Source organism: Aedes aegypti, chromosome 1 (genome assembly GCF_002204515.2).
Source record: "Aedes aegypti strain LVP_AGWG chromosome 1, AaegL5.0 Primary Assembly, whole genome shotgun sequence".
Classification (NCBI taxonomy): domain Eukaryota; kingdom Metazoa; phylum Arthropoda; class Insecta; order Diptera; family Culicidae; genus Aedes; species Aedes aegypti.
Window position 1 is genome coordinate 192174364 of NC_035107.1, and position 24287 is coordinate 192198650.

General features: G+C 40.1%; 1 protein-coding gene across 2 annotated transcripts in view; it reads left to right on the forward strand.

Annotated features, from left to right (window-relative positions):
- The first annotated feature begins 343 nt into the window (after positions 1 to 343).
- The window catches only part of LOC5577698 (proteoglycan Cow), a 578074-nt gene continuing 554130 nt past the window's right edge, over positions 344 to 24287 (forward strand). For both annotated transcript variants that reach the window (XM_021855938.1, XM_021855948.1), the window contains exon 1: positions 344 to 1016. In XM_021855938.1, coding sequence (XP_021711630.1) covers positions 894 to 1016 — 123 coding nt within the window. In that variant the 5' untranslated portion in view covers positions 344 to 893. The remainder of the gene's footprint in view (positions 1017 to 24287) is intronic.

Consider the following 24287-nt stretch of genomic DNA (forward strand, 5'->3'; position numbering starts at 1 on the left):
GACATTTTACTGTGATGTTTTAATTTATAAAGAAAAATTGCTAATGAATTGTCTAGCTCTAAGCCTAAACAAAACGGCATATTCGAATGAATTCCAGGATAACTAATAACCCCCATCAATGTTGCTTGGCAGATAACGTAAGGATAAAACCCCGTCAACTGGCAGCGTTTGGAATGTCGCATATCCACCCGCTTTTCGTCCTCCCACTCGCGACCAGAGGAATGGGCAATGTTTTGCTCGTTGAGCGCATGTCCTCGCAACGGCCGTCGTCTTTTTTCGTGCTGCAAGTCGACATCCGAAACGGATCCGACGGAAAATACCCAAAGCCTAGCTTCTGTTCGCCGAATCCTCCTCGGACCAATTGATTTCGGGCGTTTCAAGGTGTCGGAAGTGTGTCCTTCTCAGTTCGCGGTGGTTCTGTCCCCTGTACTTATAGTGTCGTTCCGTGGAGGCAATCTTCTCTACTTGTGGAAGTATCCGTGCGTCGGTGTGCGTTTGTGTGGTCTGTTGGAATTTTCGGCCATTTCAATTCGACGTGCCGGGGCCAAGTAAGGGAGTGTTGAGTGAGGGAATTTGTGGATAATTGGCGTCGAGAAAGCTCGATTTGCTGGATTCTCGGAACTTGGACGGTTCCTGGAGGATCTTTGTGCTAAACGCGACAGAGCGATTGGAGTGTACGTGAAAAGCTTCGTGGAATACGCATTTCGTGGAAACTTGTGAGGAAGGAGGTGAAGTGAAAATCTGTGGCGCCAGTGGGTGGGCTCATTAAATCCTTCTAGCTGTGGTGTTCTACTAGTGCAAGGTGAAAACAGTTTGGATTTATCAGGCTCTGTGAAGTCGGAAGAAGGCAAAGTTGACAGTCACCAATACTACTGTACGACGTCTGAGCGAAGATGAACAAACTAGGCCTTACGGTAAAGGTGCTGCTGGTACTGGCCCTAGTCGGTACGTTCGTAGCGGATGCCAAGAAGAAGCCGAACAAGTACGGGGATGGCGATTTCGAGTTTGTCGATGAGGTAAGTTTAGTATTGGAAGCGTGAAGATGAATCTACAGTAGATTGTATTGACACAGTTATTGGCGATAGTCTCTATAACGTCCACAAATGATTGTATAAATCCTAAATATTGAAGATTTCCTGAATATTATTACGTAAATTGTGTTATCGTCTTCTTTCCAGCGTTACGTCCCAAATGGGACAGAACCTGCTTCTCAACTTTGTTATGAGCACTTCCACAATAATTAACTGAGAGCTTTCTTTGTCGATTGGCCTGTTTTGATTGTGTATATCGTGCGGCAAGCACAAAGATACTCTATGCCCTGGGAAGTCGAGAGAACCCCAAAAAGATTTTCTACCGATAGGATTCGAAACCACGACCCTCAAGCTTGGTCTTGCTAAATAGCTGCACGTTAACCGCTATGGCTATGTTGGACATAATGTTGTTATCTAGAGAAGAATTTACAACTTTTAGGTGTATGAATATCGTAAAAAGGTGTAGGGGAAAGTGGGGCAGTTTGGCCACCTTAAGGAAAAGTCGATAAAAGTGTCGATAATATTATTGATTCTTCGAATGTTTGCATGATTTCCAACAATTTTTAGATGAATAGACTAGATCCGCATGATTTCTTTTGTCTCATAAAGTTCACGGATGAGTGAATGATTTTTCAAAATCTGTCTTTTCGAGTCGATTTTTTACTGATGGGAGCACCCTATTTTTGGTTGTAAAATAATCTCATATAATCTAAAAATTCATTTATGTTTTTACTACACTTGAAATTTATTAGTATTCATAAACACTCCGTGCAAAACAAAAAAAAAAAATTAAAGAACATTCCAACAGTCAAACATCATCATTCTGAAATGATGAAATTTAAAAGATCCATTCGCGTCAAAATGGGCAGTTTTTTCGCACATCATTTCAAGCGTGTGCGAGAATAAGGGCGTAAGTCGCATGACCGATTTCTCTTCTTCGATCCTCTCTTCTGTGAATAAAGGTGACAAGATGCGGGTTTGTCAGCATTTTTTCACCTCAGGACGCGAGATTGAATTGCAGCCTGAATTGAAAAATTGCTGACAAACCCGCATCTTGTCACCTTTATTCACAGAAAAGAGGATCGATGAAGAGAAATCGATTATGCGACTTACGCCCTTATTCTAGCACACGCTTGATTTATTTATTTTTCTTAAAGTTTCGAACACTGACTTGTAACATGCCTATTGCTTAATTTTCTCATAAACTTACATGTTATGTCAGATAAAATTTCAAGAATTTATGCAGTTTTCAAGGGGTGCTCAATGCTCATTTCACCCCATTGGCCAAACCGCCCCGACTACCTACCTCTACTTAATTATTTTTTTCAGAAAAAAATCTATGTTACTGCTTTTTTAATTTCTTTATTAGTATCATTCCAAACATTACATTCATTTATTATATCTAGGTGTTCTGTGTTATTAGACAACACTATCACCCTAATTTGATAAAACAAATTTCAGATTTTATTAACATTGTGTTAACAACATATTACATTTCATTTGCCGTAGCAGTTCAGATTTTTTACAGGTGGGTTGATTTCACCTGCTTATAAGAGAAAAAACGCTTTGAATATAATTAACCTAAACATATAACGCATTAATCGTGGCAATAGAAGATTGTAACGATTTTTGCCCGAAATTATTAATTATTTTATTTGATATTTGTTCCAATGTTTCAACATTGGATATTTTATGTAACTCATTGGTACTATACCAAGGAGGAAGCCTCAGAATAATTTTCAAAATTTTATTTTGAATTCTCTGCAGAGCTTTCTTCCTGGTATTACAATAGCTAGTCCATATTGGTACAGCATACAACAGCCTGAACATTTGTTTGAATATCAAAAGCTTGTTCTTAGGACAAAGTTTTGATTTTCTATTGATAAGGGGATAGAGACATTTTACAAATTTGTTACATTTGACTTGGATGCCCTCAATGTGATTTTTGATAGTTAGTGCTAGATTCTTATCTAGCATGAGCCCTAGATACTTAACTTCATCTGACCAATTTATTGGAACCCCTCTCATCGTGACAACACGTCTACTTGAAGGTTTCAAATAAAGAGCTTTTGGTTTATGTGGGAATATTATTACAGTTAACTCTCCCTTACTCGATATTCCGTATCTCAATATCGAGTTAGAGAACAATAGTAAAAGTTGGTTTTCATGACTACCTCGATGGTCCCTTGGATCGCAGTTACACTGGTTTTGTGTTCTGTAACTCGATACCTCCCTAACTCGATGGTCCCTTCAATATCGAGTAAGGAAGAGTTAACTGTAGTTGAGTTTTGGAAGCATTAAGAGAAGTCTTCCATTTTTGCAAGTATGAAGAAAAAATATCCAAACATTATTGTTCTTGAGACGCATCTGCAGAAAATGCTGAGCTTAGCATTAATGAAATTCTTCTTAAAATCGCTGGACCATTTTGTTAAATTTTTAATCTGTTGGATACAATGTGCTAACTATATTTTTATTTGCTCAGAAAAATGCAGAGGCTTCTAGATATTTCATAATAATTTTGCTTAACAACTCCTCCAGAAAACTTTGTGTTACTTGTTTTGCCCAGATTTTACCGAAAAATAGAAACAAATTCTTCAAATCCTTTGGAAAGATTTAATTAAAAAAACTTTTTCAATTTTATTTAGTGAAATCTATAATGTTAATTCCCAAATAGCAACATGGAAAATAGAAAATTGTTTTAATCATTGATAAAAGGCACTTTGGAACAAGCGCAGAATTCATTACGATTTGTTTTGCATTTCAGAAATTATATTGGTTAGTGCTAAACCTTCTCTAGAAATAAATACTTGGTTCATACAAGGGAAAAACTAATTTCATTCTTTTCAACTCATGATTGTCCTTCACTGATACAAATTTCTCTGAAAATTATTATTATTTTTATTTATTAAGGAGAATTAAATTCGACAAGCGGTCAAAACGGCAAGACAAATTTATTGCTAAAGCCCCAAACACAATGTGAACGGCAGCACGGTACAACGGCAAAACGGCAAGCCCATTTTGATCTACACCCTACTTGTCAAATCCATGTTGAAACTGATTGAGTCGACATTGATCAAAACATTGAAATGTTATTCAAGTCGGTGTTGCCGTTTTGCCGTTCTTGCCGTAATGCCGTTGCATTGTGTTTGACCCTTAAGTATTGTAAATGAATTGATTTTTTTATGCATGAAATTGAATTGTAAAATATTGATTTTTACTCTGACACGAATGCACCTGTTTGGTGTAAAGTGTCGTTAATAAAACAAACAAACAAACTACAAAGTCAAATCTCTGAAAATGTTGTTCAGGATTATGGGTTTTCCAGGTTGTGATTTTATTTTATATTTTGCCCAACTGTAAAAAAGTTTACACCTTGCGTCATGTGAAATGTTTGTTCAGTATTTTCTGTTACAATTATGTACCGTACTCTGAGAACCCTGTGAAAGATTCTATGAGTTTTCTTCAGGTTTTTGTGAGAATTTGATATGTATAGTGAGATTGTCTTCGAAGAAATCATGCTCAATAGAATGTTTGTTTTTTTTGTTTTGTTTAATTTGAGTGTATTTGGATACTTCATTATTTCTTCTCAAGAACACTTAGAAATTTAGCAAATAATTATAATGTTGAATTTTGAAATAAATGTAAAGAAATCATTTAAAATACCGCTTTGATTCATATTACGGACACTTAAGGCCTCAATAAAGTATAACCCATCAGGAAGCATATAAAATAAATCAATCTGTATGATTCCCCGGCGCTATCAAGTCTTCAAAACAGTTAACTTTCGAATGGTGGGTAAAGATTTTGTTTCTGATGCATGAATAATTTTAAATAAATAGAAATGTGTGGACTTTTCATGATTCTTATTCTGGACGCTTCCTTACTTTTGCCCCATATTCCGGGCACTTTGATTCGAATTCCGGACAGCTCATAAAAATCATAAAAAGACAAGTCAAATCATTATTTGAAATTGGAAAACCACTAAAGAAGCGTCTCAGGCAGTTGAATATTATAAATTTTTATAGATATCTATAACAAAAATTGATTAAAATGAGCCTCGAAAGTATGAACTTTTGAACGGCAAAAATTGAAACATTTCATGTGAAATGTTTCCCATACAAAGTAGAGTGTCCGGAATAAGAAGCTGCCCGTAATATGAATCAAAACGGTATAAAATAGTCTTTGAAATGGATTCAGGCACTGTTTAACTTTTCCGTTATTACGTTGAGGAATTTCTTTTCAAAATTGTGACTTTAGAGGCGCCCTTATTTGATAAATCTTTCAAAATTCAGCATATGCTTGATGCATTTTGGCGCCTCCCACAGGCTGGCGCCCTTGGCGGGTGCCAACCTGGTCAACCGCACGCTACGGCACTGACTGCAAGCCGAAATCCAAAAACAAGTTGTTCAAAAACATTTTGAGGAAACACTGTTTGTTATTTGGCAGCTCATATTTTGAAAGGCATATTTTGAAAACAAGCAAATACATCATTTCATATTGTATTATATTAAATTCCACCATGTTTCAATTTTTTTCTCTGTTTACAAGTTTGTAGAAACATACATTCTTCTGAACATTCGATATAAACAACAATATGAATCAAAACGGTGCTAACAAAACAGTGCTGTCTCAAATTGCTCTCAAGCTTTCAAACAACTTTGCTGGAGACATGAGCTTTCTAGGTTGCCAGGATCATGAGCTAGAGCTTTCTAGAACATGATCAAATCATATGCATATTAACGCAACGTAGCGGCAAAATTTCTAACTACACAGGGCTGCCTCAATTTGCTTTCAAGCTTCTGAACAACCTTGCTGAAGTCACGAGCTGTCTAAGTTGTCGGGATCATGAGGGATGGTACACAAATTATGTCACGCTAAATTTCAATCCCTATGTCACGTTTTTTTGTATGAATCCTCCGAAAATTGTGTAAGGCTTGTTACGCTTGGCTTTACCTCCCTCTCCCCTTGAAGCGTGACGTAATTTATGCATGATTCCTTTTGAAGTTGAGTTCTTTGAAGTTCAGCATGGAAATTCATTACAAATCCATGCTAGCTGTATTTCACAATTAATTTTAAATTTCGACCAAACGGCATTCGGCCAAATGACCCAGAACCACCGCCACGCGAAATTGACAACAGATTAGTGCTGCACCAAATTGCTTCCAAGCTTCTGAACAATTTTGCTGAAGACTAGAATTTTCTAAAGTGTGGGGGCATTAAGCTAGAGTCTATTGAAATATGATCAAATAACATGCGCACTATCACCACGTAGTGGAAAAATTGCTAACTAAACAGTGCTCCCTCAAATTGCTTTCAAGCTTCTGAACAACTTTGCCGAAGACTCGAACTTTTTAAATGATCGGGATCATGAGCTAAAACTTGCTATAATATGACCAAATCACTAACTAAACAGTGCTGCCTCAAATTGTTTTCAAGGATCCTAACAACTTTGTAGAAGACACGAACTTTCTAGGTAGTCGGGATCATGAGCTAGAGCCTGCTAGAACATTACCCAATAACAACTTTGCTGAAGATATGAACTGTGCAGGTAGTCGGAATTATGAGCTAGAGTCTATTGAAATATGATCAAATAACATGCATATTAGCGCCACGTAGCGGCAACATTGCAAACTAAACAGGGCTGCCTTAAATTGCTTTCCAACTTTTGAACAAGTTTGCTTAAGACACGAACATTCTAAGTGGTCGGGATCATGAGCTAGAACTTGCTATAATATGACCAAATTGCATCCACACTACCGCCACGTAGCGGCAAAATTGTAAACTAAACAGTATTGCCTCATATTGCTTTCAAGGTTCATAACAAATTTGCTGAAGACACGAACTTTCTAAGTAGTCGGGATCATGAGCTAGAGCGTGCTAGAACATTACCAAATAACATGCACGCTTGCGACACGTAGCGGCAAATTTGCTAACTAAACAATGCTTTCTCTAATTGCTTTCAAGCTTCTTAACAACTTTGCTAAGGACACGTACTTCCTAGGAGGTCAGGATCATGAGCTAGAGTATAATGAATTTAACCAAGTTACATGCACACTAGCGCCACGTAGCGGCAAAATTACGCATTAACAATTTCACCAAATGAACGCCATAAGGGTGCTGAACAACTTTGCTGAAGACCGCAACGTTTTAGAAAATAAGAATTCCGAGATATTACATCATAAATATTATTGTTTTTAGGTGATGCTAAACTTTTCGGGGGGTGCTGCCATATTCAACTCGGGTGTTGCAATACTAGGTGATGCGATTCCATACTTATGGCGGGTAGTGTATAGCTCGAACTTTTGCCCCGCTGGTTCGAACTTTTGCCCCCACTATGGGCCTAATATTGTTTCGAAGCATTTATGCAAAAACAAATACACATCAAAATATCCTTACTTCTGGCCTAGCTGGGCCCTCACATAAAAAGTTGAATAATATTTTATTATATGTAATATAGTTCCATGCAATGAAAGTTGCAATTATCACGGCTAAAAACAAAAAGTGGTCTTAACTATTCCAAATCTCAATAGATTTTTATAATTTTAGCATTCGAACCACACTTTTTAACATTAGTTTGAATTCAGCTAGAAATCTTAAAAAGAAACTCTTGCCCACTCGAACTTTTACCCCACTTTACTCTATACTTTAACAAATTTTTAAATTTAAAGTTTAAATATATTAAAGTCGTTATTTGAGCGGTAAAATTTGAAAATGTAACAGTAAGGACACGAATTGAACATCATATTGCCCAATGTTCTAGAACAGTGTTTCCCAAACTTTTTGGACTTTCGCCCCCTTGAGACCAATAGTTTTTGGAATCACCCCCTGATATGAAATATGAACATGTGTATTAAGCGTTAAACTTACGTTGAAGTATTGATCAATATCTCATCATATAGTATACCGATAATAAGTTAAATTTAAATGGTGTAGCTGTCAATCATAATGTTTCAATAAAAATATCCCAAAAAGAGTGTCTTCCACTTGTATATCCATAAAAAAGGCATGTAATATTTATCATACTTATGCATCGACAACTTTTGTATAAATAAATCTATCATCCTGGCTAATGTGCGATCATCGGAAAAGTTTTGGTTCAATTTTGGATAATACATTTTCGGCCGTTCTTGAAACAGTCCAATCTATATACAAAATATAAAAAAATCAGTAAACCCAGAGTTTTTTCAACTCTTCATTAACTGAAATATAACGTTCGATTTATATTTTTTGAAGCTTTGATCCATGCAATTTTATGTCACTCAGGCCAAAAAATAGGGTGATTTACGTATATGGCATTCAGTGATTATATCATCGGAACCCGATTTTTGTCCACCAAAGTCACATAATTGTATTTATAGAATGATTTGTACTATAAATACTGATCAGTATGCGTGTCAACAAAATATAAAATGAGTAGTCTACCAAATGTATGAGAAATAATAGAAACTAAAGCTGCCTTATTCTAAAGATCCCCCAACAAAAAGTCACCAAACTTTACTTTGGACTTGGAAATAAATTTCAAACTTCACCAAGAGTTCTCACATAGTTTCTGCTTTCAAAATGCATTCAATATTATTTTTGGCAAAATCCCTTGAGATCTCAATGACAATCGTCAAATTTGTCTATCATAATTTAAAAACGAACGCGTTTAGAGGTCAAGAACAGATGAAATAGTTAGGTATCAAAGAAATTCGTCCTCGTATGTAGATGTTTTCATTAAAATATGAGTGTCGCTTACAAACATTCAATCTATTTTTGTTTATCAATTGCTCCCACTTTCGCCCCCCAAATTCAGTTTTACAGATTTTCGCCCCCATGGAGCTGAAAATCGCCCAACAGGGCAAATTCGCCCTTTTTTTTTTTTTTTTTTTTTTTTTTTTTTTTTTTTTTTTTTTTTTTTTTAATTTCTTTATTAGTATCATTCCAAACATTACATTCATTTCTTATATCTAGGTGTTCTGTGTTATTTGACAACACTATCATCCTAATTTGGTAAAACAAATTTAAGATTTAATTCACATTTTGTTAACAACATATTACAATTTCATTTGCCGTAGCAGTTCAGTTTGTTTACAGGTGAGTTGATTTCACCTGCTTATAAGAGAAAAAAAAATGTTTTTAATATACTTAACCTAAACATATAACGCATTAATCGTGGCAATAGAAGATTGTAAAATTCGCCCACTTTGGGAATCACTGTTCTAGAACGAAGAGGATGGATATTGTTCCCAGTGTTACGTTTCGTGCAGAAGGCCATGGCCATTTGGTTGTCTTCCAAGGCACATCGGAATATGTCCGAAACCAGATAGCAAAAACTCACGATCAGGACAGATTCTGAAAAGAGTTCATAAAGGCGTGATAAAAAATGGTGAATCAAGAAAGTTATCGCGATATAGGCAATTAGTTGAAGTACAAAAAAAAAAAAAACTAACCTTAGAAGGAGTTTTGAGATTTTATTTTATGAAATCAAGCATGAGATCTAATATTCTAAAATATTTACCGTTGTTCGGATGAGTATGAATAGATGTTAAAATTTTAGAGTGAAGACACTGGATGTTATTAGAATTGTTTGAAAATATTTTTACACCATATTTATGACACGACTAACGTGCAGTAAAGACTAAGTGGTATAACTTTTTTCATGATGTGTACTGAATAGGGTACCCAATTATTTCGTCTCTAACATTTCATGAATTCAATTAATGAGAATTGGTAAGCTTCATACTAATTAAATTAAGTTAAATAAAATACTGCTTCAAATGTGTTAAAGAAACATGGATATTTAATTTTGACCATCTAGCTTCCCATAGTGGAACTGCCATGCTGCACTACATGTACAAGCTGCTCCGAAACCCTTTCAAGCGGCACGCATATATGGCATATCCCGCGCGTTACCCTTTTTTGGCCACTGATGCTGTCTAAGCTTTTTCCGGTGGGATTTGAATGCCTTCAAGACTTTTCGCGAACATCGCTGACTTGGCTGGGTTAGCTATGTAGACAGACACACCCGCGTAGTATCTATTGCCAAGCAGTGAGTTCGCAGCCGGAAAGATAAACTGCTGCAAGATGGTGCCATGAGGAGAAAAAGTTATTTTTATCACCGCTTACGGATGCTGCCGGCTCCGCAACCACCTCTTGGAAGGCCGATCTTTAGAGGAAAAAGCGTGGGGCTTGAAAGCACCGCCATTTGAGGCCACAGGAAAAGTCTGTTATCTCTTATTGACGATTGATGTCGGTCGGTGGGTGCTCGAGGGAAAAGCATGTAGGTTGTTATTTAATTTTGAATTTTTTATATCCCTTGAAATCTTACGAAATTGGAATACACTTTACGTAATGGTTGCCATACTTATTTTTGCATACACAAGACATCGATTGGGAATTGGATTCTCATTAAACAAACATAATGATATGGGAGAACACATGTGTGTTTTTTTGGTTTTTCATGCTCAATTCAATACAAGTTATAGGTATTCTAAATCCTATCTCATGTTGAGAAATTGATGTTTTCAAATTTTACAATCAACTTTTTATGCCAAATGTCGAATGGAAGTTGGAATTCTCAGTGATCACCATTCCATTATGGTTTTATACAAAAATAGGCATACCGACGTTTCAAGTTTTCCTTCTGATCCCTGCCAGAAAAAGTTTATTCCTCCTTTCAACCTTTTCGCCGGTAGGTGCGTAGGAGGTTGGTTAATTTTTCATTTCTTCCCAAAATGTGCTTGTCCGGGAACAAAAAGTCAGAAAATGAAATGCAGATAATAGGCAGATGATCCCGGCCGGCAGCAGCAAAAAGTACCATCATCATAGTGTCGTTGCCCGCAGCAGAATCCATTCCGGGAAGCATCACCCCGGCCGGATTGACGAAGGCTCTCTACAAACAGTGTGTTTAATGATGGATGTTTATCTGAAAAGTTTTGTCGTATCCAGAGTGGGAGGTTACCATTCATTTGTATATAAAAAAGCAACAAGAATGGTCACCCTGAACAGTGTACAATAAGCCCCGTTTTACGAATACTTATTTTTACATAACTTTTTTACGAAGTTCTCAAATTGAATTAAGGGAATACAATGAGAAATTGTGTATTGGAATGATAAGTTACTCAGAAATAATGTGACTTGTCTTAAGTTCAATTTAAACATGTTTAATCAATGAAATATTAATGCATATTATCTCTGAAATATCCGTGCTCTTAGCCATGCAAGTTAGTAAGCTTCATTCAATCTAAATAAAGTTCATTGGAACAAACAGATGTAGACATTCCGGGCCATCCAAGAACTTCGCAAAGTATAGGATTTGAAATCTACGAACATAATTTGCAACATATAGAATTATTTTAAATTAATTAGGTACTTGCCCAAAGAAAAAAGTTTCCGGATAGATAGACCATAAAATCAACAAGATCTACCAGTAAAATAAATTGTTAAATAAGCATTACATGTCCAGTATAATCATGCTATGAACCTGGATGAAGATTGTGTTTAACTAAGATCAATATTCCTTGGAATCCTTGAAGATCGGTACAAATCAATTCATTACTTCGTTTTGTTAACCAAAATGAATGGTTTAGGGACTGTACCTTAACTAAACACTATCAATAGAGTACTGGATTCACATGTTCCTGAGGCTAATATTCCATTAATTATTTGGACGATCAAAAACAACCGTACCAATGAAACTGATCTTTAGAGAGTCATGGTAGAATCGGAATACATTAAAAAAATGTTCCGTCTACTTATGTGAATGCCTAAGGGTTTGCATCATAACTAAAAACTATCAATAGACCCCTGGTTGCGCTTGTGAATCCCTAAGCCTATATTCGATGGAGTCCTTGGAGGACCAAAAACATTCGTACAAATCAATGCAATTTTTCGTTTAGTTAAATGAAGGGTTGAGATTCTATTCCATTATTAAAAACCGTTAATACACAACTGCTTACGCTTGTAGATCCCTAGGGTTATTTACTTTGCAGTCCTTGGAGGTTAAAGAACATCGGTACAATAATTTAAATGGTTAAGGACGTCTACCATATTGGAAAACCATCGAGTCGTGCAATCGAATTCCTGAACTGAATCCGATCTATTAAACCAAAATCCAGCATGTTGGAGAGAGTAAGTACTATAAGTTCAGCAACGATTTACATCAACATCAACGATTCATAGCAACTGGGAAGAAATTCAAATTTGACATTATATACATTAGATAGTCATTCACCCGATGTACAAAAGCAGCCAACCATTTAGGAATCGAAGTCGTCACCATGGCAGCAGCATTCTAGAAGGTTCCAAACAACCGTTTTGGGCTATAAAAATGGGCCCTCTGGAACGCTGCGGCATACAGTTTCGATCGACCTGGCAAAGGGTCAAGTTAGTGAATAAATAAGTTAGTAGTGAAATATCCCGTTTTCTTTATTGTTGAAAGACCAATCCCTGACCATTTCCCTTAAGGCAACCAGGCGTCTCAACACCCAGGATGCGGTGGAGATCACAGTGGGCTCTGATGAATCTTCATAAATCCCACAAAAAATCCGAATGCAACTGCAAGGTATGGAATTACGATGCTTTGAGCACATTAGAACTAACGCCAGCGACTATTCCAGCGGAGATAGATAGCGGCTCCTATAAGAGATGATCTATCAAAACAAACAACTAACGGATTGTGAAGGAGAGGCTTCTGAACCCATCAGTAATCGGCTAAGGTTCCCGCCAAGAATAGAGGCGACCGACATCAACTTAAGTGAAAACAGTGTGGGCAAAAGCCTAGACACTGTGACGACAGCAGGCACTGGCCGCTCCAGTGCAACATGTGAGGTGATCGATGGCCCGGGACAAATCGAGGCCATGGATCGCAATAGGGAGAACCTCCTGAAAATGCAGGTAGCTGCTGAGCAACTTGATACCATCATCGAGATTGTTAAGAGCAAAGGAATATCAGCAAAGACTTGAAAACAAGTCTACTGAAATTGCGACAATCGGTCCTAGCTGCAAAGCAGGGCTACGAGAAAGCCAAGTTGTGCCTTGGCAAGGTAGAAAGCAAAAGGGACACTAATTCGTGTCAGACCGAAGTGTTTTCCTTCACAGACAACGCGAATATATCTGATGATATTATTCGATACGCGATGCGAAAGAGGGAACTTTCCGAGGATGAATACGTGGCGAAAAAACGTATGGTTGCTAAGGGAAAAGTGACCTACGCAGCCACCCTCCAGTGTGGGAAAGCTGGCACGAGCCAGGCTCCGCGATCAATAGGACATGGCAACAAAAGAGAGGCCAACACCAAGCCTAAGGCCAAGAAAGTCAAGAAAAAGGAGCCACGGGATAACCCGAACTAGACAGTGCATCCACAGGAACCACGGGCGCAAGGCAATAGCAACCCGAGTTGGAAATAAGAAAAAAACAGAGGAAACCGAAAACGGAGCCAAAGGAGAGCGTTAAGGACATATAGGAAGGAATCCCTGTCATGGCAGTGAAATGGCTCCTCACATATACAAACACATTTCTGGAAGTCCACATTATTTCTCAAAATATTCCACTTACCTACACTAAGTTCACTCCCAAATTGCTAACAAGACATTAGAACACTATTACCTTACGATTTCCGTAGTTTTAACACTAGTAGCTGGTGGAAATTTTGTGAACCGTGCTAATTTTCAACACGGACGTTTAACTTTGCTACAATTGTTTACATTTATCCGCCTGCGAACGAAGAACACTTTTCGCCGAATTTTACCACTTTCGCTAAACGTAGAACCTCCAACACAGTTTACTTTCACTACTTGGTAATTAAAGAACAATTACTGGTTGATTTCTGATCAAAACAACTGGAAATTTCAGCAAACCGTGCTAAAAACAATCACTTGATCACAGTATTTCGCTTTTCTATTTTTCTAATTTTACGCCAGCTGCTCGTTTGCAGGGCTGTCAGATACGTTGATGGTTACGTACGACATCAAGCAATTTTATTTATTCGAAGGGGAAAAGACTCAAATTGAAGTAGTGATTACTGGCAACAATATCTTATCAATTATAATTTCACTATTACCAACAAATAGGAGAATATTTTTTGTATACCACTACTTTTATAAAGTTATTAGTGGATTCAAAGGAGTTTCACCTTAAACCGAAAACAGCGAAACGTAGGAATTTAGGCGAAGCCTTCGTTATCAAAACGGAGGCAGCGCAATACGCCGAGGTTGTGAAGGCGATGTGAAGCACGCAGTAGTTATCGCCATTGGGCGCAGATGTGCGGAGCATAAGGCGGACTAGGATTAGTGAAATGATCCTAGTCTTAAAGAAGGACGTCAAGGAAAAGGGTGCAGTCTATAAGCAACTGGCACAAAAAGTACTTGGCGATGAGGTTGATGTAAGTTCCCTTACTACTGAAGCGACTCTCCGATGCAGCGGAGGTCTCGGCAGCCCTCAAAGAGCAGTGTGACATCGATGTAGCCAGTAAGGCCATCCACCTAAAAAAAGGAGGGCCCGCAGGACACCCAGGTTACGGCAATCAGGCTGCTGGTTGCAGAGGCCAACAAAGCGAAGAGCTTGGGCATAGTCAAGGTAGGCTGATTGGTTTGCCGGCTGAGCATACAACCGCCTCCTGAAGTTTGCTTCAAGTGTTTCGGGAAGGGCCATAAGTCGTGGAATTGCAATGATCCCGACAAAAGAAAGCTGTGCAGAAAATGCGGCCCCAAAGGCCATAGGACAAACGATTGTAAGCAAATCGTTTAGTGCCTAACATGTGTCGACTGAGCAGACAACGGACACTTAACGGGCGGACCCAAATTTCCGGGCACAAGCAAAGCATCAGAGCAGCCAAAACGGAAGTAACACAGTTAAATTTAAACCACTGGCAGTTGGTCTCGGAAACGAAGACCTACGTAGTGTTACTACCGGACCCATACCGCATACCACCCAACAACGGTAACTGGGTGGCGGTTAGGTCTCGACAGCTAGCAGCTATAGGGACGACAGGACGATACCCAATCCAAGAAGTAGTCTCTATCTCAAATGACGGTTTTGCGATGGAAACAATCAACGGCGTGTTCTATTGCAGTTGTTACGCGCCCCCAAGGTTGAGGATTGAGGGATTTTCCCACATGGTCTACAGGATGAGAGTCGAACTAGCTAACCGGCAGCCAGTAGTGATAGCTGGTGGCTTTAGACATGGGCAGTGGAGTTGGGTAGCCGCTGCACCAGTCAAAGAGGCCATTTAATGTTGGAATCCCTGGTCGCATTAAATGTAGAGTTGGCAAATGTGGGTTCAGTGAGTACCTTCCGCAGAAATGGTGCAGAATCGATTATCGACGTGACGTTTTGTAGTCCTAACTTTTTAACTATAGAATAATACCAGGCGTGCGGAATTCAGCGCGATGTAATTCGACCCAAGCCCGAGGTTGGAAAACAGCGAATGGAACACTCTGGACCTAAACGGTGAAAAGATAGTTGCTGTGATATCACGAGCTTGTGAGAAAGGCTTCTCCTAGAGAGAACAGGTCGCCGGTGTACTATTGGTCCGAATCAATAGCAAAGAGCAATCTGCCGAAGAATGCAACGCGCACGCACAGAAGCTCACAAAGAAGAACGCGGTGTAGTATTCAGAGCAGCAAAGTTGGCTCTTAAAAAGGAAATCAAGTATTGAAAACGGGCATGCTTTGATAGTCTATGCCAGAGTGCCAATTTATGTCCGTGGGGTGACGCCTACAGAGTGGTAGTGGCTAAGACCAAAGGTGCCATAGCGCCCCAAGAGAAGTCGTCCGAGTTGCTGCGATCGATAATCGATGTACTCTTCCCGCATCATCCCACAAGCCGGGCCATGGGCCGTATGCGGCAGATGAAGGAGAAGAAGTGGCGATGGTGACAAACGAAGAGCTGGCAGAGGTCGTGAAATCATTCGTGTCAAACAACTCACCGGGACCCGATGGTATCCCGAACGTTGCCTTAAAAGCGGCAGTGAATGCGGATCCGGACATGTTCAGAACCACGCTGCAACGCTGCATAGATTAAGGAATTTTCCCGGGTGTATGGAAGCGACAAAAATTGGTACTACTACCAAAGGCGGAAAAAACAAGCAGGTGAACCGTCGGCGTGTCTACTAGAAACGACGGGCAAGTTATTGAAGTGGTTGATCCTCAACAGGCTAGTACCGTATACGTAGAGTGTGGACGACCTGTCCAACGACCAGTTTGGATTCTGGAAAGGTAAATCTACTCTGGACGCTATCCAGTCGGTCATTCAGACAGCTGAGGTGGCAATAGAGCATAAAAGGAACGGCATCCATTACTGCGCGGTTGTCACTCTGGATGTGAAGAATGCGTTCAACAGCGCAGGCTGGGAAGCGATAGCCCACGCACTTTACCGCCTCAAGGTACCGGTGCAGTTGTGTTAGCTTCTAGAATGCTATTTCAATGGTAGGATTCTATTGTATTGTATTCGCAGGAGTACCTCAAGGTTCAATCCTGGGCCCGCTGTAATGAAATGCGATGTACGATGACGTTCTGAGGCTGCCCCTTCAGACGGGTGTTTTTAGATTGTTGGTTTCGCTGACGATATCACCCTAGTGGTCTGTGGTGAATCGATACATGAAGTAGAGTTGACAGCAGCGTAGAGTTGACCATAGTTGAGGAATGGATGAAGTCTAGGAAACTAGGACTGGTCTGTCACAAGACTGAGGTGGTAAGGGTCAACAACCGCAAGTCCGAGCAACGGGCGCTTATCTCAGTAGGTGATTGCACCTGCACCATAGAGTGCAAACGATCCCTTGGGCATCTTGGGATAATGTTTGATGACAAGCTCAGCTCCGCTAGCTACGTTGAATATGCCTGTATAAGGGCATCTACTGCTATAGCGGCACTTTTGAGGATGATGTCTAAAAGCTCTGCTGTACTTGCCAGCAAACGCTAAGGTATGGAGAACCAACCTGATCAAAAGCGCTTAGAATGAGCAGAAACCTAAAGCGGCTGGAAAGCACGTACAGAATCATGTGCTTAAGAGTAGCAAGCGCATACCGAACGGTATCTAAAGAGGCCGTGTGCATCATAGCCGGGATGACGCCCGTCGGGCTAATCATCAAGGAAGATGATCAATGCTTCAACCAAAGAGGTACCAGAGGAGCCCGCTTTGCGTGTAAAAAGGCAACGTTCAGAGGCTGCCAGCAGGAATGAGATATTCAAGGTAGGGGTCCATCTACAATAAAGGTAGATGGACCCATCGGCTAATACCAAATGTGTCGGATTAGTTTAAAAAACCATGGGGAAGTGAACAAACATACATTGCTAGAATAATAAGTTATCTGAAAAATCGTACACTTCAGGTTAATTATCAGAACTCCAAGTCTGAAAGACTTCCTATCATTGCTAGTGCTCATCAAGGCAGTATTTTGGGTCCAATATTATACAATATTTTCACATCTGACTTACCTGAGTTACCTCAGGACTGTCAACAAAATTTGTTTGCGGATGACACTGGCCTATGCGCCAAAGAACGAAGCCTGCATGTCATCTGTAGTAGGTTGCAAGAAAGTTTGGATAATTTTTCTTCATACTTGCAAAAATAGAAGATTCCTCCTTCCAAAAGCTCTTTATTTGAAACCTTTAAGTGGTCATATTGTCACGATAAGAAAAATGATAAAGAAATAATTTTGAAAAATACAACTAGCTTCTAGTGGTCAGAATTACGAGATGTGCTTGTACTTTGAAAGTATGATTAGATCTCAATTTACGTATATGCCTAACCTCTAAGGAAGTATTGGAATATAACACATATTTTTGCCTGATTAAGAACCGGAGATCCTCCGTTTGATAGAGAGCCTCAATCTGAAGTGTAACCACAGAGATATGGAGAAGCCACTTTTGTATGTGTTTTAGCGGGGTGAACACATAAATTTGCATTTGAGTTTAATTCTATAATATACTTGGCATAATTTCTTGAAAAAATAAAAATAAATTTCTTACAGGTAGACTTTAAAAGGCAAAACCCCGTTGTCCAAACTGATTCAACTTATGAACTCCCGATTTAGTTCATAAATTGAGGTTCCAGTGTATTTCGACGCAAAGTTAATACGCATACCGACGGTTTTGTGAGTATCACATGTAAGAGTCGAATATAGAAGGAGAATTATGTAGCTCCAACAAATGTTGTGCACCGTAACGAACCGTTTTGTGGAGCCAATTCTGAGAATGAGGTGTTTTTCCTTGTCCATCATGGATAAGAACCGACTATTTTATAGCACCAACTACATCATCATTCCGGGAAGTTTGGATCGGTGAAACTTTTGGGTTCCGTTCCGTTCTGAGGCGGACAGTGACACGTAGGGATGATAAATCTTGATTATTGGCATGTTGTCTATTGACTCGATGGGGACGAAGTTATGGCCACTATATTAGTTAATTGACACTGGTTCACTTGTCGCATGAAGCTACCTGTCTATCAGCGATCACACGGTGCTATTTTTCGAGTGCACCATCCCGAAAAGGTTACCTTCGATACCAGGGGATGACTCTCCCCAAGGGGAACATAAAACAGAATGGAGTTGAGATAGGTCAATCACTGTTGTCGTCATGGCTTCGCTGCTAGGGAAGCTAGGGTTTTATTGGAGGTCCATTCTCCGGTAGTAAGTGCCTATAGGCCCAAATAGAACATCGAATGAATTATTGAATGCAGCTTGGGCAAGGTGGTGATATGCATGATGTCGATTTTCCCTATCGTATGCGATGCATGCACAGATTAGTCTGTCTAATGCTTCATACTTGAAATCCAATCATGGGAAGTTATCGCTCACTTGCTTGCAACGAATTAGCGTTGTCATGCAATATATAAAACAGTTACTGATATTGAACTTCTTTACTGATGCATAATAATTACGTTTATTTTTATCTATGGAACAAATAGTCTCGATAACGCTATTTTTTGTTGTTTTTTAAAAGCACTACGATGATTTTTTTCTATGGCAACTATAAAAAATAAATGTGTACCTTAATTTAAAATAATTATTGAAAAAGTTGCTTGAAAACTATTGATTCAATTGTAGATAGGATGCAAGCATTTTGACAAAAAAAAAAAAGCTGAATAAAAATTGCTTATAATAAGCCAACTACAAAAATGCTTGCGAATGAATCTTTAAATAATATTTTCCACTACAGTATCCTCAAAATCGAAACATAGAATTTATTTAGAAGCGTTGTATATTCTTTTATAATGAACTCATTGCAATCTCCGTTTTCAAACCGTTTCCAAGAATAACCTATAGCCTAGCCTTTCATTAAAGGACGACAGATTAGTCATCATCGCTTTCCTAGTGCAAGCAAATCCTTTTGCAAACAGCCAACCATTTCAGCGCTTGCCATAATCACCCTCTAGGACCCACATTGAAACCAGATATCAGTAGAGCAGCATCCCTTTATTCTCCCTCCCCCTGAACCTACTTCACCATCGAATCCTGATGCCTTTGGGGAGAAAATATGTCAACCACAATCCTTCACTCATCCGCACACAAAGCCTATCCGCCGTTTGCCTGAAAGAATGCGTGCATCAGAGAGCCCATTTGTCGCGCTGCTGTTTGTGTGCATTTGCGTAAGCTTGTCATGTAGTCTTCGCGGTGGTGGATTGCCCTCCTACAAAAACACTGTGATGTTTTCTGTTATCTTTGGACAAAATGTAGTTTAGTAGATTTTTTTTTATTTTAAAATTTTAAGGGCTCTCATTCTGGAACGTTGTTGCATTGTTTTCCTAGGCAAACTGCTTCTTGAAACAATGTTACAGGGGACCAACCTCGTTAGGGCTAATCCCCTGCAGCCAACTCTTGGTCGGCGTGCCATAAGCGCTGCAATTCTAGAATATTGTGAGTGACATCCGTGGTTACTGCATTCCAGCACTCGGCATCCGCGAACATTCTCTCTATTATATTGTTTGGAGACGTGTCCCCTCCGCATGTAGCGAGCATGCGGTTTCTCACAACGATGAAACGGGGGCAATCGGACATGCTCCGCTGTTTCCTCCACACCAGCACAATTGGGGCACGCAGGAGATTCTGAGTGCCCGAACCTATGCAGTTACTGTCTATAGAAACCATGTCCTGACAGAAACTGCGTCAGGTGGAAGTTCACATCCCCATGGTTTCCTCCATACCAATCTGACACATTTGGTATTAGCCAATGGGTCCACCTACCTTTACTGGAGTTATCCCATTTCTGCGGCCAACCTCTGAGCGTTGCCTCTTTACACGCATTGCGGACTTCTCATCGGTCATTATCTTGGACATTACCCAAAGATACCTAAGGGATCGCTTGAACTCTATGGTGCATTCACCTACCGAAATAAGCGCCCGTTACTTGGACTTGCAATTATTAACCACCACCACCTCAGTCTTGTGACGGGCCAGTCCTAGTTTCCTAGACTTCATCCATTCCTCAACTATGGAGATGAAGTGCGTTGTTGTAAACTTTACTTTCTCCATCGATTCACCATGGACAACTAGGGTGATGTCGCCGGCGAAGCCAGCAATCTTAACACCCGACGGAAGGGACAGCCCCTATACGTTTTCGTACATCGCATTCCTTAACGTCGGGCCCAGGATTAAACTTTGAGGCACTTCCACCGTGATTCGAACGCTTTTCCGTCCCTCCAACCATGAAAGTAGCTTTCTAGAAGCTTACATAACTACCGGTACCTTGAGGCGGTGAATGACCATCTCAGCTGTCTGAACGACCGACTTGATAGCGTCCAGAGTAGATTTACCTTTCCTGAATCCAAACTGGTTGATGGACAGGCAGTCCGCCCCTTCCGTATACGGTGCTAGCCTGTTGAGGATCAACCTTTCCAATAACTTGTCCGTCGAATGATCTCACGACTTCTGCCAGCTCTTCGTTCGTCACTCTAGCTACTTATTCTCCATCATCTGCCGCATACTGCGCTGGGGGCCGTGGGCTTGTGGGAAGAGTACATCGATTATAGATCGCAGCAACTCGAGTGACTTCTCTTGGGGCGCTATGGCACCTTGGGTCTTAGCCATTACCACTCTATAGGCGTCACCCCACGGACTCGAATTGGCACTTTGGCATAGACTACCAAAGCATGTCCGTTTCCGACTCTTGATTCCCTTTTTGAGAGCTAACTTTGCCTCTCTGAATGCTGCAGCGCGTTCTTCTCTTTGTGCTTCTGTGCGTGCGCGTTGCATTCTTCGTCTAGTCCAGAGTGTTCCGTTCGCTGTTTTCCAACCTCGGGCTTGGGTCGACTTACATCACGCTGCCTTCAGCTCGCCTGGTATAATACTATAGCGAAACGATTGATGACCGTCATCAACGCGCCAGTGCATGGTACCTAAAAGGTTAGGACTACACAACTACACGTCGATAATCGATTCTGCACCATTTCTGCGGAAGGTACTCACTGTACCCACATTTGCCAGCTATACATTTAATGTGGTCAAGGATTCCAATAATAGTTGGCCTCTTTGGCTGGTGCAGTGGCTACCGCACTCCACTGCCCGTGCCTTAAAGTATCTTGGATCACTACTGGCTGCCGATTAGTTAGTTCGGTTATCATCCTGTCGACCATGAGGGAAGGTCTCCCAATCGAACACCTTGGGGGCGCGTGACAACTGCAATAGAACACGCCGTTGATTTTTGCTATCGTAAAACCGTCATTTGAGATAAAGACTACTTCTTGGATTGGGTATCGTCCTGTCGTCCCTATAGCTGCTAGCTGTTGAGACCTATCCGCCACCCAGTTCCCGTTGTTGGCTGGTATGCGGTATGGATCCGGTAACAGCTCGTCGGTCTTCCTTTCCGAGACTGACTGCTAAAACAGCTGCTGGGCTGCATCACAGTGGTTTAAATTTAAATGGGTTACTTCCGACATTTGGATCCGCTCGTTAAGTGTCCGTTATCTGCTCTGTCGACACATATTAGCCACCTGCTTCTGAGATCTCCATCATGACGACTTCTGTCCCAGCAACTGTCTTGTTAATGCCTCCAGTCCATTCGACACGCAACGTCTCCGTCTCTCCTCTCGTTCCAAGAGCATCTGCAATTGACTGTTCCATGAGAGTCACCGACGATCCATCATCTAGTAAGGCGCAGGTATCGACCTGCCCTTTGCATCCATCCAAAGTGACTGGGAGAATACGAAAAAGAGTTGACGATGAACTGTTACAACTGCATTGGTCGTCTTAGCCGCCGCTGGTGGATCGAAATGGAGTAGACGGTGATGTCGCTTAGGGCAGTTGTTGATTCCACAAACCTCCCCCTTGCAAGGCCAACGTGCGTGTGATGTGAGGCAACGAGCACATAGTCTATGCGACTTCCCTGCTTTCCATCTCCCATCCAAATCTAGACCTTTGAACGATGTGCAGCTCTTGATCTGGTGATTGTCGACGATGTAAACGGCGCAAGAAATACTGTTTCTTTTGTTGGCATCCTCCTTCTGCTTCCCACCATTTGGTCCGCTTTTCTTCCGTTCCTCCTTTGGCGGTTTTTGCAACACGCTAGCTAACTGAGTAACGCCACTCGCTGCTGAAAATAACTTTGACATATAGTCACTGAACACGTTCAGATCTACTACCGGAACTTGTTCTTGCTAGAACCCCAACTAAACTTCACCATCGCGGGTAGCTTGTCAACCAGCTCTTGAAGTAGGATTGGATTCGCCTGATGCCGCTCTAGACCAATGCAATAGGGTCCTAAAATGTTTAATGAAATTATGTTCTCATTTAATAACACGAAAGACCATTTTACTGCAACTACTTTAGCAATTTTTCCCGCTCAAATAACGGCTATATCATATTAAAACTTTAACTTAAAAATTGGATCCATAAATGAACCTTGACACTTGAGATCATGTTTGACGTTCGCTTAGTCGACAAAAACACCACAGGGGTTTTAGTTTTAACACCGGGGTTGTTCCTATCTGACATTTCGGAAGGGACACGGAAAACAAATTTCACCCAAACTTTGAATTTAAGCCAAAAGGTGTGACAAAATCTAAAAAAAAAACATTATAAAATGTTTTTATACTTAAACAAGCGAAAAACATTAAAAAATTGATTAAACATGTGTTTTTGGCCTAAACATAAGCGTTTGGCACTAAAATCAGGGCAGGGCTTTAGGACCCTATTGATGTTCCATCTCGCGTAAGCACTGGGTTTCATTCTCCAGTTCGGCTAGTTGAAGCCGAAGCGCTTTGCATTCTCGCTCGCTTCGAATGAGTTGGACCCACATATCTGCTTCCGAATTGCGAGTACGTTCTTTCTCCTCGACGAGCTGCGTTTCCAGGGTCTCAATCTTAGCTTTTAGTGTGGTTTTCTCTAAATCTCGGTGTTGGATCCGAGTGCGCAAATCTTTTTCCGATTTACGAACTCGTCTCAGCTCATCAGCGTGCTGTTTTTCTAAACTGCCGATTCGGTGAATCAGCTCCATCTCACGTTCTACACACTTAATCGTAGAATTTTATTTCGGTAAAGTTAAATGCCGAATTAAGCCCGTAAAACATATTTTTACTGAAATCTCGTTCAATTTTGACAGATGAACGATATTGACAGATACAAATTGACGAAAATCGGTAGTTTACATAAATAACTGAGACTCGGTAATCTATTTTGCCACAACGATTAGCAAACAAATATTTTACTGAATTTTGGCAAAATGCATCTGTCAAAACCGACAAATCAGAGCTGCATAAATTAACATGTGCTTGAAATATCTTAAACCGTTCTTGGAAAGAGGGAGTGTATTAACATAATTTATTGTATTATATTCATTAACACTGCCGTTTTACGCATATAAGTCCCGCGCAGTAGGCGTAGAAGGGCAGCATACGAGTTAGCTCAGTTTACGATTTTTTTACTACACATTTAGAAATATTCCATGCAACTTCTACCCCTCGCAATGAAGGTGCTGCGAAAATGGTCACTATTTGCTTCAAATAGAAGCTCACAAATGGTGAAATGTGAGATGTGTGTTACGCAATAATACATTTGATTTAAATAAATTTATTTTGATTATTAAAATGTGTGTTTATTTTCTTCTTATTCTTCTTGCAATCAAAAACATAATCATTTGCCGAATTTCGGTAGTGATGTGCTGAGAATTTCAGCAACGGATTACCGATATTTTCGTCAAATTTTGACAGCTGGGTTAATTTAACTTTTGCAGTTTAATCGGCACTTTGAACTTTTACCGATATTTTTGCCGAAATCTCAGCTGTTGGGTTCTCGGCAATTATTTTTGCCGGCCTCGGCGAAATAAATTAAGTGTGTATGTTTTA